Source organism: Oncorhynchus tshawytscha, linkage group LG09 (assembly GCF_018296145.1).
Source record: "Oncorhynchus tshawytscha isolate Ot180627B linkage group LG09, Otsh_v2.0, whole genome shotgun sequence".
Taxonomy (NCBI): Eukaryota; Metazoa; Chordata; class Actinopteri; order Salmoniformes; family Salmonidae; genus Oncorhynchus; species Oncorhynchus tshawytscha.
This window is the reverse complement of record NC_056437.1, coordinates 19,694,810-19,714,326: the sequence shown is the minus strand read 5'-3', so window position 1 is coordinate 19,714,326 and position 19,517 is coordinate 19,694,810. Positions and strand designations below refer to the sequence as shown.

The window sequence follows — 19,517 nt, the reverse complement described above, 5'->3', positions numbered from 1 at the left end:
GTGGTGACCGTGTTACCTAGCCTCAGTGCAGTGGGCAGCTGGGAGGAGGTGCTCTTGTTCTCCATGGACTTCACAGTGTCCCAGAACTTTTTGGAGTTGGAGCTACAGGATGCAAACTTCTGCCTGAAGAAGCTGGCCTTAGCTTTCCTGACTGACTGCGTGTATTGGTTCCGGACTTCCCTGAACAGTTGCATATCACGGGGACTATTTGATGCTATTGCAGTCCGCCACAGGATGTTTTTGTGCTGGTCGAGGGCAGTCAGGTCTGGGGTGAACCAAGGGCTGTATCTGTTCTTAGTTCTGCATTTTTTGAACGGAGCATGCTTATCTAAAATGGTGAGGAAGTTACTTTTAAAGAATGACCAGGCATCCTCAACTGACGGGATGAGGTCAATGTCCTTCCAGGATACCCGGGCCAGGTCGATTAGAAAGGCCTGCTCACAGAAGTGTTTTAGGGAGCGTTTGACAGTGATGAGGGGTGGTCGTTTGACTGCGGCTCCGTAGCGGATACAGGCAATGAGGCAGTGATCGCTGAGATCCTGGTTGAAGACAGCGGAGGTGTATTTGGAGGGCCAGTTGGTCAGGATGACGTCTATGAGGGTGCCCTTGTTTACAGAGTTAGGGTTGTACCTGGTGGGTTCCTTGATGATTTGTGTGAGATTGAGGGCATCTAGCTTAGATTGTAGGACTGGCGGGGTGTTAAGCATATCCCAGTTTAGGTCACCTAACAGAACAAACTCTGAGGCTGGATGGGGGGCGATCAATTCACAAATGGTGTCCAGGGCACAGCTGGGAGCTGAGGGGGGTCGGTAGCAGGCGGCAACAGTGAGAGACTTATTTCTGGAGAGAGTAATTTTCAAAATTAGTAGTTCGAACTGTTTGGGTATGGACCTGGAAAGTATGACATTACTTTGCAGGCTCTCTCTGCAGTAGACTGCAACTCCTCCCCCTTTGGCAGTTCTATCTTGACGGAAGATGTTATAGTTGGGTATGGAAATCTCTGAATTTTTGGTGGCCTTCCTGAGCCAGGATTCAGACACAGCAAGGACATCAGGGTTAGCAGAGTGTGCTAGAGCAGTGAGTAAAACAAACTTAGGGAGGAGGCTTCTGATGTTGACATGCATGAAACCAATGCTTTTTCGATCACAGAAGTCAACAAATGAGGGTGCCTGGGGACATGCAGGGCCTGGGTTGAGGATGGATGAGGGATGAAGGATGAGGTCAGAGGTGGCATAAGCAGCAATTACTCTACCAATCTGTTTACATAGCTGATGGAGATGTGTTTTTATGGTTTTTGATTAATGATGTCATTTTGTTGTTGTGTTTGAGGTTTTTGCTGTTGTTTTTCACTTCATCAATACAGTTTTACCCTTTTCACCAGAACACAGGGACCATGCATCATCCTTAAGCACTTTGCTAAATAGTCATTACACACAGTCAAAGGATGAGGATCTAGACCACAATGAGAGTGTGCAAAACAGACTAGAGAACAGACTCCCAGGGCTGTGTGAAGTGCTGCAGAGCAGAGAGGAGGCATGAGGTAAAAAAAACCACAGCAGATGATGTTTGTGAGATGAGTGCAGAGATAAGGCCACCAGCGTGTGGTTTCATAGGGGGAGGCGGGCCAGGCTGCTTGGTTCCTTTAGAACTCTGGAGAGTGAGGTGTGTGCCAACCAGGCTTTACGGAGGATTGCAGAGAATGGTGTGCAGCTAGGCAAGTGTTGACTAAGCTTTCACCCTTCTCATAACCATCTCCCCTCACTCAGGTATCAAGTGTAGTGCATAGGGGTATACTACAAAGCATGATCAATTAGTTATAGCCAGCTTATTTTGAAAACAGCCAGAAACAATTGCTTTTGGTTGTTTAGTAAATTAGACAATGCCCATTTAAATCATGTATTTTTTAAGCTGAAAAAAAAAGTTATTTCAGAACATGTAGGCAAGTTAGCTCCTTGAACCTGCTTTGTAGTAAACCCCTTAGTAATCTCTCATGGACAGACCAAATTAGGGGTTATTTTAGTTCTGAGTTAACCCCCCGGAGGTGGCCCCTCAACTTGAACAGTGCAAGAGCCAGTGAGTGTAGAGAGGAATAGGATTCTTTCCCTTCACCCACAGGTTTTTCTCATCTTTCTTCTGCACCAAACCCAGCATCACAACCACAGCAGCCACCCACAGATGCATTCGAGACCTCACACCAACATCTACCCTCCGCCCACGAGCACCCGCAGTTACCAACACCTCCACACACACACACACTCGTCCCTCACCTTCCCTCCAATCCTTCTTCACAATATGAAAGATCTAGGGTATTTTACTCTCTCTACTGTTAATTTATTTATTTTTCAAATCCTCTACTGTGAAATCATTATAAACACGTTAGTCAAAATATCTATTTTCATAAGTGCAGTTTGGTGCTACTGTACATATTATAGTTTTAAAGTTGAAAGTTTGATGTTAGACAAGAAGCCATTTGAATGTTGCTTACATCACCTACTTTTTAATGTCAGGAAAATGTGAGGCATTTTAATGAATACATTTCTACATTGTCCTTAAGCACCACTGTGTACACAGTGAAGCCAATAGACCACAGGTCTTACCAGCTTGTGCTGAACTCTCTTGGCTGGGATCTTCTAAGAACTTGCAATGGATCAGAAGCATAAATAGTGAATAATAACTAAAAGGGGCATTCCAAACCATATTTAAACTGAATTGAAAGCCAGAAAACTAATACAAATGAAAAGTTTATTTCCAAAGCGCAATATCCACAAATGTTTAGCATTTGTGTTTTTTCATCAAAAATAATTGCTTAGGGGTACTTTTGTGTGTGTACTGTTTTCAGATTTTTAATTAATAGATTTTTTTTATCCATTGTTTAGCTGGAATGGAATGTTCGTATCCTGTATATTTGACAGTGATATGTAGTCTCACCTAGTTGTCTTAAAATGAATGCACTTACTGTAAGTCACTCTGGATAAGAGCATCCACTAAATGACTGACAAAAAAATATTGACGTCACAAATGTAACATTTTGCATTTCTTTATTATAAATGTAGCTACTGGTTACATTTGGCTGTGTAAAACCTAGCAGTACTACTTATTTCTCTGAGAGTGAGGCACATATATTGCATATTGCAAAAAAAACATGATTATTTGTCTCTCTGAAATGAAACCATCAAGTGATTTTAAACAAATACATGTCTGTCATTGAACAACCCCATGCCATGTAGATAGTGAAAAACCACACCGATCTCAATAATACATTTTTTAAACAATAAAAGCTAATTTACCAACATTTCAGAAAATTGATATATAAATTCAGCAAAAAAAGAAACAGACCTTTTTCAGGACCCTGTCATTCCAACGATAATTCGTAAAAATCCAAATAACTTCGTTGTAAATGGTTTAAACACTGTTTCCCATGCTTGTTCAATGAACCATAAACAATTAATGAACATGCACCTGTGGAACGATCGTTAAGACACTGACAGCTTACAGACGGTAGGCAATTAAGGTCACAGTTAGGACACTAAAGAGGCCTTTCTACTGACTCTGAAAAACACCAAAAAAAAGATGCCCAGGGTCCCTGCCCATCTGCGTGAATGTGCCTTAGGCATGCTGCAAGGAGGCATGAGGACTGCAGAAGTGGCCAGGGCAATAAATTGCAATATCTGTACTGTGAGACGCCTAAGACAGCGCTACAGGGAGACAGGACAGACAGCTGATCATCCTCGCAGTGGCAGACCACGTGTAACAACACCTGCACAGGATCGGTACATCCGAACATCACACCTGCGGGACAGGTACAGGATGGCAACAACAACTGCCTGAGTTACACCAGGAACGCACAATCCCTCCATCAGTGCTCAGACTGTCCGCAAAAGGCTGAGAGAGGCTGGAATGAGGGCTTGTAGGCCTGTTGTAAGGTAGGTCCTCACCAGACATCACCCGCAACAACGTCGCCTAAGGGCACAAAACCACCATCGCTGGACCAGACAGGACTGGCAAAAAGTGCTCTTCACTGACGAGCCACGGTCGGATTCGTGTTTATCGTTGAAAGAATGAGCATTACACCGAGGCCTGTACTCTGGAGCGGGATCGATTTGAAGGTGGAGGGTCAGTCATGGTCTGGGGCGGTGTCACAGCATCATCGGACTGAGCTTGTTTTCATTGTAGGCAATCTCAACCCTGTGCATTTCAGGGAAAACATCCTCCTCCCTCATGTGGTACCCTTCCTGCAGGCTCATCCTGACATAACCCTCCAGCATGACAATGGCACCAGCCATACTGCTCATTCTGTGCGTGATTTCTTGCAAGACAGGAATGTCAGTGTTCTTGGCCATGATTACAGACATCTGTGTCTTTTGACACTACATAAACGAGTCATCCCGCAGTGTTTGTGATTATACCCTGATGAAGACAGCTTGGCTGTCGAAACAATGGAAATTACATTTTTGCATCTGAGCTCCTAGAGTGTGCGGCTCTCTTTTATTTTCAAGTTTTCTACTCCGCTAGCCAGCACCTCGTCTAAATAGGTGTGCGTTTCTTTTTCTTCTAGAGTGTTCTGACCTGTTGGATCGGAGGGTGAGGGCTAGGGCCATTCCCCCCCAGAAATGTCCAGGAACTTGAAGGTGCCTTGGTGGAAGAGTGGGGTAACATCACACAGCAAGAACTGGCAAATCTGGTGCAGTCCATGATGAGGAGATGCACTGCAGTACTTAATGCAGCTGGTGGCCACACCACATACTGACTGTTACTTCTGATTTTGACCCCCCCTTTGTTCAGGGACACATTATTCTATTTCTGTTAGTCACATATCTGTGGAACTTGTTCAGTTTATGTCTCAGTTGTTGAATCTTGTTATAGTCATAGAAATATTTACACATGTTAAGTTTGCTGAAAATAAACGCAGTTGGCAGTGAGAGGACGCTTCTTTTTTTTCTGAGTTTAGCATTTTGGAATGAAACTCTTCAATCTGAAGTGTAAAAGCACAGAAAAAAAACGTGCTGAATTCAGAATACCCCAAACGTTTTCCATAACAGGGAAATGGTTAACAGAGTAAGGGGTTTTCATTTCCTGTCACATTACAGGACACATTGGTCATATCACAAATGCAATGGAACCTTGTCATTGTAATACTGAAACCTGTTGAAACAAGCATAAATGTTAAGTCATTCTCACAACATCCGGTAATGGGAAATGGTTTGAACATTTCTACAAACTTTGTGGTAAGTGCTCCTTTTTCTCAAACTCTTGTTCAATGATAAGGTTAGTGTTGAGTAAGATGAGTACGCTCTGGCCTCATTTGAAACCAAAACAGTTCATTTGTGTAGACAGGAAGTGTTTTGTATTGGTTACTGGTTTGTTTTTCTCTTCATGGTTGTTGGTACAATAGTAGGAAGAATATATTCTTGTTAAATGCATGTATGTCTCAGGTTGTTTCACAACAGCAAAGAAATCTGAACATTATTCCAATGTTCAAATGACCAGATCCTTACTCTATTAAAAAAGTGTTTGAATAAAAAGGTTATATATTCTTCTGTCTGTGTAAATATAGTATACAAGGTGTAGCAAGCCTTGCTCAAGCCTTGCTCATATTCTAATGCTTAGAGCACTGCTTGAGTTGGCATCCCCCACCTCCACAAGCAATTCTCAGAAATTCTCTCATAAGAATGTGATCTGGTGTCAAGGCACAAACCCAGATAAAACTTCAAAGGCTGAGCCCCATTATATCCCTGAGAATAGTGTGCTCATAATATGATAATAATAATCTTTAAATTAGAGTTAGGGTTATCCTGCCCATTGCTGAAACATTTACCCGACAATTGTTACAGAGGCACAAAGATCATACCCCCAAGACATGCTATAGCTCTCACCATTACCGATAACAGGGAAGGTTAGCATTCTTTGGGAGGTTTGATATTTATGCCTCTAACTTTCTCACTCATTATTATTCATGAGTTATTCATGATTATCCGTAATCATGGTAGCATGCATAATAGAAGTGTTCTAAAACATATTCTATTCTTGGGCACAACATAATCTGAAACACTACCAAAACAAACTGCAAATGCATCCAACAAGTTTGTAGAGTCACAAGCTTGATATAGTCATTGTGTGCTATGAATATGGGACCAAATACTAAACATTTGACTACTTTAATAAAGATATGAGAATTTGTCCAAATACTTATGACTAGATACATAAAGTGCTTTCATTCCTGAACAGCTTTTCATTTCTAAACAGCTTTGGCTGTAACTAATGTGGATTCTAATAAAATACTAATACTATTATATGTGAAAATACCCTAAAATAAAAGGTGACATCTTTGTACTGTCGCCCCAAAACCTCAGCCAATGTCACTGAGTAAGAATGCAATAAGCAGCTCCAATCTTGAATAGATAATTCAATTTCTCTCTCTCTCTCTCTCTTTATCCCTCCCTCGCTCTCTTCTCTCTCTCTCGCTCTCTCTCTGTGTGTGCTTGTGTGTGCGTGTCTCTCCTCCCTTCCTTCTGCTCTCCTCTGTCATATTTATACTGACAGTTCAATGAGACAGCTGAGACATTTTGAGTTCCTTATGCGTGTGTGTGCCAGGGTCTCACCTCTGTATCTGGGGGCACTACATCGTACATTAGTGTGACTGCTTTGTGAGAAATGGCATACAGCCTATGGATTGCCTTACTCATGCTCCCGGTTCTGGTGCACTCTCAAAGTGGAGAAGAATTGGTTGACAATGGTGAGCTGCCATTCCTCTTTAAGAGTTCTATTTAAATGATTCACTGATTTAATCCTGAAGTCTAAGTGCATGATTTGTGTCCAACACAGTGATGGTGCAACATTAACTGTTCATTCTCATTCTGTACCAAAATGTATTTGACAAAAGGTTTGCTGCTCTTGACCCCATTCAAAACACTGAAATTGTTTTGTTTAGTTTCCTTTCCTTTCCTTTCCCTTCCAGAACCCAGAATACTCTGCACCTCTCATCTCAGTGTCTCGGCAGCAAACAGCCTAACCTGCCACCTTGATGATGACACCGATGATGATGATGAAATGGAGGACATAAAAGTCATGAGTCTTTGGTAATAAACCTCCTAGAAGACCACTGAACATCAGTTGTGTTAGTTAGGAGCTTATACAACACAAAGGACAAATATCATGGGTGGAAGAACACCCTTACTGCATATTCAGATATCCAGATGTGGAAAATCCTCAAATAGATTAAGAAATGATTTATTGATAATGTGATTTTATTAACATTATGTTTACAGCTACACAGATGACAAAAAGCAACGCTGTTTGAAAGAGAAGGGGAATAATGTCACATTTACGGACCTGGACACTCTGCAATCGTATAATCTCACCGTTCAATTAAAACGAGGTGGCACATTTTGGAAAACAATGAGTTTGAAAAAAATAAGTAAGTTATCATAATTTCATACCTTCTCACCCTATGGTTTGAATGAAAGTAACATGAGGCATTTTTACATGACAGATATCAATTGATAGCCCTTAGTTGGCACTTGCATCAATTGCCCTTAACACTTATCTTGTCTTTCTTGTCGATCTTTATGTTTCAGTTAAACCCAGGAGTCCTTGGGTGGTGAATGCCACATTTCTGAGGAGCTCCAACCGGGCTCTTATATACATTGGGAATCCATACCTGAAGGATTACCTGAAACCCAGCAATCAACTGTTCCAACTTCACATCTGGAGTGTCAAAAATACTCTGGTACAATTGCCAAAAGCCATTTTTTCTTTGATTTGTGGATACAAAAGCTTAATTATATTACCATAATTTCCATATCATTGAATCAGAATAGGCAGAATCTACCACACACTCAAAACTGATTAGTGAAGGTGCAGGAGGCAAAATGCAAAACTGGAGAAACAGGAAAAAGTCTCTGCACACTTCCAGCCAGATTAATTTTAATAGAGGCTAAGCTTTCGGTCAGTTGACCTTCATCAGAGAATATCATTCAATTGAGGCTGTTCCGAGGGCAAAGGTTGTTGCAACTAAATATTAGGAAGGTGTCTTATTGTCTTGTTCTTCTTTTACGGTGTACCCTGTTCAAAGGTTAAAAACATAACCTATCAGCCTCTGATCATTGAGGGGGACGAGTACCTCCATAAGAACACAGAGTATCATGTCAAGGTTCGAGCCAAGCCAAGCGGAGGGTACTTTGATGGCAGTTGGAGTGAGTGGAGCGCCTCTATCAGTTTCAGCACCAACACAGGTAAAAAAGGACATGTATCTAAAAAGCATAGCATGATATCTGGACTGTGCAGTTAGGTGGAAGTGATAGCGCAAGGTACAGGAAATGTGAGTCACATGCATCATCTCTCTCCCACTTCCCTACAGAGACAGACGTGCAGGTGCTTTCCTATTCTCTCATCGTGCCCATTGCTTCTCTGCTGTTGGTTACTTTGGCAGTTGGTATTTTCTGGAGAAAACAGTGAGTATCAAATTGATCTCCTTTTCCTCTGCACATCATATTTTGTGTGTATGTCCTCCATGTCATCCTCTGGATGTCTCTCTGTCCTCACAGAATACATTCCTTCATATGGCCAAGCATTCCACATCCCAAACACACACTTCTCCAGATCCCCCAGACCTATGAGCCAATGAAGGTAAGTCCTCTGATATGCACTAGACAGTGAACGATAATGGCCATAATAAGTTATGAGGATATTGTTTTATTCCATCTCTTTCCTTTGACACAGCATGGCCCACCTGTGAGCTTTAACCCCGAGGTGTTCAGTGACCTCAACATCCAGCTGGTGGAGCCGGACAAGGAGCAAGACCTTACCTCCCTACCCCCTGACTCTGACTCCCATCGACTCGCTGAGGTCAAAGATCAATACCTCATTCAAGAGCGTGATGGGGATACGACGTCCTGCCATTCCACCAGTAGTGGAGGGTCGGAGTCGATACTGCTTAGGTGTGAGTCCCCAGGAGTGCACCTCAACTGTGGGGCGAGGAGCAGTAGGAACAGTGGCTCCACCGTGGGGATCCTGGATCTGAGGAGTGACTTTGAGAGCGTGGAAACAGATGACAGTGATGGTAACATTGGTCCTGAGGGGCTAGGTGCTACTCAGCAAGGAGGCAAGGATGAGGCTTATGTCACCATGTCTAGTTTCTATCAGATCCAGTGAGAGAGAGATGGAAAGACAGACAGAGAGGGAGCGAGACAGACAGACGGAATTATCTATTCAAGATGAATTATAGCTGCTTATTACATTCTTACTCTGAGTGACTTTGGCTGCTTTTATTTGAAGTCTATTTAATTCACCGTGACTCAAACTGACTATCCACTGACCCCCAGTATCACGAGACTAGCAGAACTCAATGCACATGTTATTTACAAATGATAGGAGACAGAACAGGAATCATCCTCATTGTGTTTGTTTGGTTTTGTGTTATTAATTTGTTGCTAGTTGCTAAGAAACAAGACAAGGGAGGACTTAAACAACTTGAAATACAACGCTGCACCTCCCTTATTATCCTTTCTGTGTTTTCACATCCCATACTATATTAACCCCGTCGGTATACCGACGAGCCACCATGACACCTTGGCGTTATACATACTGCTGCTTCATATCACAGAGATACTCTTTACCATGACAACAGCTGCTAAATAAACCTAGGGCTCTATTCAATCCATATTGCGGAAGTTCAGTGTTACAGCATGAATGAAATATAAAGGTAATGTTCCTGCGTTATCGGAGACTGCATTCATGGTAAATGTTGCATATGTCGGCTCAATCGGAAATTAACCTTCAATTTCTATTGCACAATATGTTACACTTCAGTGATATGGATTGAATAGAGCCCCTAGAATGTCAATTCCTCAGGGTTTAAACCCTTCTACACATTCTATACATAATTTAATCACAGCTTATGTGTTTGTTTGTCATTATGTTTTACATTTTTTGCACATAAGTGATTGTATTTCCTGCAGTTACCAGTATGTTATTTTTTTTACACTGACTTGGATGTATTATAGTATTATACTAACATATATACATCATAGTTTTCAATGCAGAACGCGTTATTATTTTCTTGAACACTTTGTGAGACTTTAGCAGAGCATTAAACAAAGTCATCATCGGCAAATTACTGCTTTGTTTTTATTTTACTGTACGATCCGGTATTTGTATATTTTAATCTGACAAATGTGACAACATTATCTGTGTAGAAATTACCACGTTGTTACATTTTGTGTTTAACATTTTTATTAAACAGATTAATTTCACAAACAAATGTAGTTGTATCATTTCCTCTGCTTTCATCATCTCCTGAAATGACTGTACTTATCAGTCTTTATGATTTCCCGTGCCTTTATAAAGATATATCTAACATTGGAACTGTGGACCACAGATGTACAGATACATCACATTTCAATTTCTACTATACAGAATATTGGTTGTTTCTGGAGAAAGTGACTGTATAATTAAAATACATATTTTCACACAGCACTAAATATTTACAAGTCATTCATAATCATTTGCATATCATTGGGACATTATTAATGTGTCAACATGATTTCTATAATTAAATATTTGTTTAAGAAGGCACCTTGAAAAACTGTCCATCATAAATCATCATAAAGTTATCAACTTAAAACTCACAATTTCCATGCATTTTTCATCATGAGAATGAAATAGACATCACTATCGATGGAGGCGCTGACTCCGCAGTAGTAGTTGAGAAACTCCTCCATGGTGACCTGCAGAAGGGAAGGATGTCAGACAGACAGCACTCCCTGAACCAGCCCACACCTTCAGTGTCAGATAGAGACAGAAACTCAACATAACCCTGATCAGGCTGAAAACTAAAAACCAGAGGTGAATGGGACAGACAATGTTGTGGGAGAGTTGAGTGCGTCACAACCTTTTGTTTCCTCATCAATACTTGTTCTTCAGTGCAGATTCAGACATTTTCAGCTAACATCTAAATGCTTAGTTAATCTTGCGACTAAGGTGCAATATCTAACCAGAGAAAAACAAAACTTTGACATTTGCTGGCTGACAGTGAGAAACAGCTCCACCAAGCTACCAGTTCTACTATAATTGTACTACTAAGAAACATACATGTTGCACTGTAACAGTTTGACAGCTCTGACAATTTGACAGCTTTGAGAAATAGGCCTAAAAACTCAAAATGGCTAAGAGCAGGGTAAACACCTTGAGGACAGCCCTAAAGAATTGAATGTAGAGTTACACCCCACTAAACTACTGCATCTAGAAAGACAAGTGAAAAGATATACCATGACATCTACCGTGGTAACACTATATTTGGATAGTCCCAAGTAGATGGTTTGTAGATGTTCAGTAGATGTTGAATAATTGTCACATTTCAAATAACTATCAACTAACCCTAACTAACCCTTACCTTAACTCTTATCCTAACCCTTACACTAACCCTCATTCTAAACCTAACCGTAACCTTAGCAAGCAGTTTCTTATCGTTTGTTGATATTATGCCCATCTGTAGATCATGACTATCCAAATAAAATGTGACCTCTGCCATCCATGTCCCAGGACTAAGTGCTCTTTAGCCTTTACCCTAAACATTGACTCAAGAAGACATTAGTTAATACGTTTCCAGGCACTTTTCATCATGATAATGAAGTAGATATCCAAATCAATGGAGGATCTCACGCCTGTATAGCAATTCATACTCTTCTTGTGTGACCTAATATGTTCCAGAAATAAGACATGATATGAAACAGTTTGAGATGGTTCCACAGATATGCAGTATTGTAAATGTCAGGAGCCTAAGAAATGTCTCATGCGTCCAGATAATCTCATTCATATCTGACCGAATAATGTACAGGCTGTAAGTTTAGCAGTATAGGTTTACACTACAGTAGAGGTGGACGATAGTAAGACCCAGAGGAGGCTGGTGGGAGGAGCTATAGGAGGACAGGTTCATCGTAATGGTTTGAATGGAATAAATATGACGTTATCAAACCCATGACTTTTTAAAATATTTTATAATAATTCTAATAATAAGTAAGATATACATGGCAGAGAATTAATCAAGCTAGTCATCTTGATTACTTTCTTATGTCTTTCTCTCTGGCACCAAAAGTTTAAAAAGTGTTGATGGGGACAGAATGCGGTCAGACCATCAGATAATTGGCATATACATTACTCTTACAGAATTTCCACATGGCGAGGATATTGGAAATTGAATCAAAGCTTACTGGATTATAACTTGTTTTTAACTAGGACAGAATAATTTATAACGGACTTTTCCGACCTAACATAGGTACAGCAGATCCCCTTATTGTATGGGACACTTATAAATGTGCCTTTAGAGGTCATGCAATTCAGTAGTCATCTATAATACAAAAGCAATTTAGGTCAAAAGAGTCCATATTAACACAGGAAATGGAAGGACAAACAGTAAAGATAGATAACAATAAAAACTGTACCATAAGCGGCTCAGAGCAAGTTAGAGGAAAAAGAAAAAAGAAATGGAGGAACTTATTCAAGAAAGATCAAGTGTAATATATTATAAAAATAAAGCGAACTGGATGGAATATGAATAATAATTTGGTGCATTTTTCCCCAATCTTCAACATAAAACTGCTACCAAAATAAATGTACTGAAACTTGTTACAAATGATGGGAGTCACTCATGATCCACCGAATGATATTTTGAAAGAGGAAGTAAAGTACTTTAAGCATATGTTTTCATTTCAGTCTCCTCCATCTCCACTAACCGAAGCTAATTCTATGGATTTGTTCCTATTAATAATATAAAATTAACATCTGTACAGAAAGACTCATGTGAAGGCCAAATTACAGAGGAGGAACTTCTTGGTGCAATTAAAGCCTTTAAGTCCGGGAAAACTCCAGGGCTGGATGGCATAACAGGGGAGGAATACCAAACTTGTTTGATATACTCAGAGGACCATTATTAGCATGTTTTAACCACAGTATATAAATGGTAAACTTTTGTTATTGACTAAATACTTATTTTCCACCATAATTTGCAAATAAATTCATTCAAAATCCTACAATGTGATTTTCTGGAATTTTTTTCTTCTCATTTTGTCTGTCATAGTTGAAGTGTACCTATGATGAAAATTACAGGCCTCTCTCATCTTTTTAAGTGGGAGAACTGAGCTGACTAAATACTTTTTTGCCTCACTGTATAAAGCTCCAGTCCATTTTGAAAAATGGAGGCCTCTTACACTTCAGTGTTGTGATGCAAAAAGTATAGCTAAATGCTTAGCGCATAGAATTAAAAAGGTTTTGTCAGATATTATTCATCCTAATCAGACAGTTTTTTTTTTACATGGACGATACATTGGTGATAATATAAGACAAGTACTGGAAACAATAGAACAATATGAAATATCTGGGCAACCAGGCCTGGTTTTCATAGCTGACTTTGAAAAGGCTTTTGATAAAGTACAACCGCGGGAGGTCCGTGGGGCGACGCACAATTGGCCTAGCGTCGTCCGGGTTAGGGAGGGCTTGGCCGGTAGGGGTATCCTTGTCTCATCGCGCACCAGCGACTCCTGTGGCAGGCCAGGCGCAGTGCAAGCTAACCAAGGTTGCCAGGTGCACGGTGTTTCCTCCGACACATTGGTGCGGCTGGCTTCCGGGTTGGATGCGCGCTGTGTTAAGAAGCAGTGCGGATTGGTTGGGTTGTGTATCGGAGGACGTATGACTTTCAATCTTCGTCTCTCCCGAGCCCGTACAGGAGTTGTAGCGATGAGACAAGATAGTAGCTACTAACAATTGGATACCATGAAATTGGGGAGAAAAAGGGGTAAAAATTCAACTAAAATAAAATAAAAATATTTTAAAAATGGGTTAAAGTTATGTATAGTATCCCTAGGTGTAAAATAGTAAAGTTTTAATCTGTCAAGAGGAGTAAAACAAGGTTGTCCACTATCGGCACACCTATTTATTATTACCATCAAAATGTTTGCTGTTAAAATTAACAACAATAAGGGATTAGAAATCCATGGCTTAAAAACAAAGGTGTCATACACTGATGATTCATGTTTTCTTATAAATCTACAAATAGAATCCTTCCACAGCCTCTTAGAGGATCTAGATACTTTTTCTAACCTCTCTGGATTAAAACCAAATTCTGCTAAGTGTACTATATTACATATTGGATTACCGTGTAGTTTACCAATAAAATGGTCTGACGGGGATGTGGACATACTCGGTATACATATCCTGAAAGTAAGAAATTATCTCAGTCCAATAAATTTTAATAGAAAGTTAGCAAAAATAGATAAGATCTTGCTACCATGGAAAGGAAAATACCTGTCTATTTGTGGAAAAATCACACTGATTAACGCTTTATTCATATCACATATGACCTATTTGTGTATGGTTTTGCCTAGCGACCTGCTTTTTAAATTATATGAACAACAGTATTCATTCATTGTAATGGCAAGTCAGACAAAATTAAAAGGGCCTATTTATATAATGAATATTAATTCTGAGGGCAGAAATGATTAAATATTAAAGAATTAGAACTCTCACTAAAGGCATCAGTCATACAAAAGTTATACTTAAATCCAAAATGGTTCTCTAGTAAATTAGTAAGAATGTCTCACCCCATGTTCAAGAATGGCCTTTTCCCCTTTATCCAGATTACAACCGCTTACTTTCGGTTATTTTAAAATGAAATCTCCAAAATATTGTTATTTTTTAGACAAGCCATAGAAAGTTGGTTGCAATTTCAGTTTAATCCACCTGAAAAGACAGAGCAAATAATACAACAATGTTGTGGTTAAACTGAAATACACTAATTGATAAAAAAAAATAAAAAAAATAAATAACATACAAAAAGATATAATCTTTGTAAATTATATCATAAATGGGACTGGTGGAGTTATTTCTTTGCAACTCTGCCTAGAAGGCCAGCATCCCGGAGTCGCCTCTTCACTGTTGACGTTGAGACTGGTGGTTTGAGGATACTATTTAATGAAGCTGCCAGTTGAGGACTTGTGAGGCGTCTGTTTCTCAAACTAGACACGCTAATGTACTTGGCCTCTTGCTCAGTTGTGCACCGGGGCCTCCCACTCCTCCCACTGTTCTGTGATGGGAGTGGTACACAGCGTTGTACAAGATCTTCAGTTTCTTGGCAATTTCTCACATGGAATAGTCTTCATTTCTCAGAACGAGAATAGACTGACGAGTTTCAGAAGAAAATACTTTGTTTCTGGCCATTTTGAGCCTGTCATCAAACCCACAAATGCTGATGCTCCAGTTATTCAACTAGTCTAAAGAAGGCCAGTTTTATTGCTTCTTTAATCAGAACAGTTTTCAGCTGTGCTAACATAATTGCAAAAGGGTTTTCAAATGATCAATTAGCCTTTTAAAATTATCAATTTGGATTAGCTAACACAACGTACCATTGGAACACAGGAGTGATGGTTGCTGATAATGGGCCTCTGTTTGTCTATGTAGATATTCAATTTTAAAAAATCTGCCGTTTCCAGCTACAGTAGTATTTTACAACATTAACAATGTCTATACTGTATTTCTGATCAATTTGATGTTATTTTAATGGACAAAAAGTTGTTTTTCTTTCAAAAACAAGGACATTTCTAAGTGAACCCAAACTTTGGAACAGAAGTGTTTATTTACCCCAGAAATATATGGGGGATTGGAAATGATGCAGACAATTACATTGATGGAAGGACCAATCAATCTGCAATATTAAAGCTGATCCACCCCATAATTAAAAAAAAAAAAACACAAAAAACAACATGAAAACCACATTTGACTCCGTTCCATTAATTCCATTCCATCCGTTACAATGAGCCTGTGCTCCTATAGCTCCTCCCACCAGCCTCCTCTGATAAGACCACTATAACCTCTATCCAACATTTCCATATTTTACAACCCCAAGGCCTGAAAGTGACCAGGTCAGTATGGTGTAATGTTATCAGTATTACCTTTCCATCCTTGTCGTAAGGAGAGTCGAAGCTGTCCAGGAATTTGCGGAATACTTGCTCCTCTGTCCACTCCCCGTTTTGATATTTGGGGTGGTACTTGGCATTGTAAACCCCACTCAGATCTTCAATAGTGATCACTCCGTCACCAGTCTTATCCAGTTTCCTAAAGGCCTGCATGATCACCTCCTTCCTGGCATTGGACATCGGGGGCTGTGATCATAACCAGGACAACCAGAAATAATGGACAAAATTCACAGATTAAATAAGTATGATCAAATGTATCATGTAATTCAGAGGCTTACCCCTACCACTCATATTTACCCTGAGAGTGAGGAGAAATTCATCAAAGTCAATGAGTCCACTGTTATCCCGGTCAAAACGTTGAAACATTGTCATGGCCTCATCTTTATCAATGAGGACACCGTAGTCATTAAGCCCCTTCATAAACTCCTTCACATCCAATGTACGGTTGTTGTCATCATCCATTATCCTGAATGTTCTGACAGATAAACCATTGAAGAAGAAAAAATATATAAATGGGTGCCAGTTGAAGAAAATAATTAATTTCTTGGAGTTTACGTTGTCAAAACAATCCTTGCATCTTAGAAGCCAATCTAGAGCGGTCTTCTTGACAGGATTGCCTATAGTACAATGTTTGATCAATCACTACTGCTACTATATCAAACATTTGATGTTGATGACCTGGGCAACACATCACTTGATACAGAACCATTACCTGTGCCCTTCACATAAGAGTATACTAGTCTCTCTCTCACCTGCCCAGACCCTTGATGCCAGAAGAGCCTCGTGCGAGACACTGCATCCTCAGTCGATCCACAGGGTCTGTGCAAACAGACAGCTGTTTTTTGGCGTTCACAGCCATCTCCCGATCATGTCGTGACGTCCCTGCCATGATACCTGCAGTCTGCAGGCAGGTAATCAATTTGCATCACTGATTTGCATGCATACAGTGCGATTTGATGCCGAAAACATAGACACATTTTAGTGATGTATAGTACAGTTTTTGAGTGATGTTGTAGACAAAGATAAATTAAACATAATGCTAGAGCTGTGTGACAAAGCAGGGCCAGCTCTAGCCTTTAGGGGCCCTAAGTAAGATTTGGTTGGGGGCCCTCACACCTTGCTGCAAAACATTTTAGTGGCCCCCCTGAACAGCAGAGAGATAAAAAGTGCAATTCTAAACATGTTGCCATTGGGCAGAAACAAAATGCAGCAATTTCATAAAAATGTCATGCAATTCTACTCATTTTGCCATGGGGCAAACAGAAAAAGATTCAGTTTCACAGCTAATTTCCTGTAATTTTATCCATTTTACCAATGGGGTGGAGAACTCATTTAGCAGTTTTAAAGCTAACTTCCTGTAATTATACACATTTTGCCATGACTTGACATGTTATGATATCTGAGTGAGAATTACTAACAAAATCAATGGGGGCTCCCTGGAGGTCAGGGCCCTGTGTGCCTGGTTGGTATTTGGCCAAGATTACTTCAAGTTTAGATAGCTAGTGTATGCAGGTTTTCACTCCTCCCTTGCACTTGTTATTTTATTAGGATCCCCATTAGCTGTTGCGAAAGACCATGAAGCTGGGGTTCACACAACATTACATAATACAGGACATTAATTGATAAGAACAGCTCAAGGACATAATTACATTAAAACAAATGTAAATCACACATACCTTACATATCAATACATACACACAAAATATCTTGGTCAATTGATGAATTAAGGTCACTAATTAGTAAAGAACTCCCTTCACCTGATTGTCTAGGCCTTAATTGAACGGAATTAACTAAAACCTGCAGACACTTGGCTTTCCATGGAATAAGTTTGACACCCCTGCCCAAACTCGTTTGTTCTACATATTTATATATGAACCTTCCAAAACGTTAAATCCTGCTGAACACGTCCCTGGCGCTTGCTAGCTGAACGGTCAACCTAACCTAGCAAGTATCTTGCATTATGACCGTACTTACAATAAAGTCTGACTGTATACATTTAGATAATTAGATTCCTAAATACCACACGTTTTTTCGAGTTTGTTTGCTACTTTATCTGTAGAGGCGAGAAACTTACCTTACAAATTTGTAAAGCAACCTGTAGCCAACTGTCAAACAACACAAACAAAGATCAGCGGCTCCTCTCCCCACCTGCGTTACAGTTTCCATAGAAATGCGGGCTTGCCTTCTCCCCTTGTTCCAGGTCGCCTACTGTAGATTATAGGCACAGGGCTTGCTCCGACTGACTTGCATCATAAATAACTGATCATTATTTGTAGATCGGTCAGTCACAATTTCCCCATGATACATTACGGGTTTGATCCTCTATTACACAGCCAGAGTTTCTAAACAAAGATACTAGACCATCATTGTTCTAGGCGCTGCAGTCCTACCCAGGTCAGGGCAAGCCAGCCAACAAAGATAGAAATACAGTGTTCCTTATTGTAATGTAAGGTTACTCAAGTGCACCAAAAGTGCCCCTGATCCTGGCTGTACTTTGCCAGTCCTCTCCACAAAATATGTTGAGCCATAATACATAATTTAAGGATGCTTTAGTTTATTTCTTTGTACAACAGTGGTATAATACATGCTATTTTAGTCTAAATATTACATTTAAAATAAAAGACAGAGGACCAACACCAGGGTTTAATAAATTATAACATTCCAGCATCAGAGTACATGTGCAGGGAAAATGAAAAAAAACAAACATCTTCACCAAAATCAGTGTGAGGTTACCTATCAACAACATATATATAAAAGTATGTGGACACCCCTTCAAATTAGTGGATTTGTATATTTCAGCCACGCCCATTGCTGACAGGCGTATAAAATCAAGCACACAGCCATGCAATCTCAATAGACAAATATTGGCAGTAGAATGGCCTTACTGAAGAGCTCAGTGACTTTCAACGTGGCACGGTCATAGGATGTTGTTAAGTGGAAATGTTTAGGAGTAACAACGCAATGTTATAGGCCACACAAGCTCACAGAAAGGGACCGCTGAGTGCTGAAGAGCAAAAAAAAAAATAGGGTCCTCTGTTGCAACAGTCACTACTGAGTTCCAAACTGCCACTGGAAGCAACATCAGCACAATAACTGTTCGTCAGGAGCTTCATGAAATGGGTTTTCATGGCAGAGCAGCTGCACACAAGCCTAAGATCACCATGTGCAATGCTAAGCATTGGCTGGAGAGGTGTAAAGCTCATCACCATTGGAGTCTGGAGCAGTGGAAAGAAATGGTTTGTCAAGATCAGTGTGGAAGAATTTGACTGGCCTGCACAGAGCTCTGACCTCAACCCCATCAAACACCTTTGAGATAAATTGGAACGCTGACTGCGAGCCAGGCCTAATCACCCAACATCAGTGCCTGACCGCACTCATGCTCGTGGCTGAATGGCAGCAATATTCCAACCAGTGGTGGGAAAAATTACCAGAGTAAAAGTAAAGATACCTTAATAGAAAATTACAAGTAAAAGTCAACCAGTAAAATATTACTTAAGTCTAAAAGTACTTGGTTTTAAATGTAAAAAAATAAAAATAAAAATAATAAATAATTTC

The 19,517-nt window shown here is 40.0% G+C and overlaps 2 protein-coding genes across 3 annotated transcripts; one reads left to right on the top strand and one right to left on the bottom strand.

The window, feature by feature from the left end:
* The first annotated feature begins 5,142 nt into the window (after positions 1 to 5,142).
* LOC112257526 (interleukin-7 receptor subunit alpha) lies at positions 5,143 to 10,267 on the top strand. Of its 2 annotated transcripts, XM_024431161.2 has the most exons (9): positions 5,143 to 5,225; positions 6,541 to 6,733; positions 6,956 to 7,076; positions 7,266 to 7,414; positions 7,575 to 7,726; positions 8,072 to 8,231; positions 8,357 to 8,450; positions 8,544 to 8,625; positions 8,719 to 10,267. In XM_024431161.2, exons 2-9 carry the CDS (start codon positions 6,652 to 6,654, stop codon positions 9,148 to 9,150), a joined length of 1,272 nt encoding a protein of 423 aa, XP_024286929.1. In that variant the 5' UTR covers positions 5,143 to 5,225; positions 6,541 to 6,651; the 3' UTR covers positions 9,151 to 10,267. The 2 variants fall into 2 exon arrangements, with proteins under 2 accessions (XP_024286929.1, XP_024286928.1); XM_024431160.2 differs by lacking the exon at positions 5,143 to 5,225 and having other exon boundaries at positions 6,494 to 6,733.
* LOC112257527 (calcyphosin-like protein) lies at positions 10,222 to 18,297 on the bottom strand. Its single transcript, XM_024431162.2, has 5 exons — positions 18,037 to 18,297; positions 16,715 to 16,863; positions 16,260 to 16,437; positions 15,939 to 16,148; positions 10,222 to 10,724 (listed from the first exon to the last, which is right to left on the bottom strand). Exons 2-5 carry the CDS (start codon positions 16,849 to 16,851, stop codon positions 10,623 to 10,625), a joined length of 627 nt encoding a protein of 208 aa, XP_024286930.1. The 5' UTR covers positions 16,852 to 16,863; positions 18,037 to 18,297; the 3' UTR covers positions 10,222 to 10,622.
* Between the last annotated feature and the right edge of the window lie 1,220 nt (positions 18,298 to 19,517).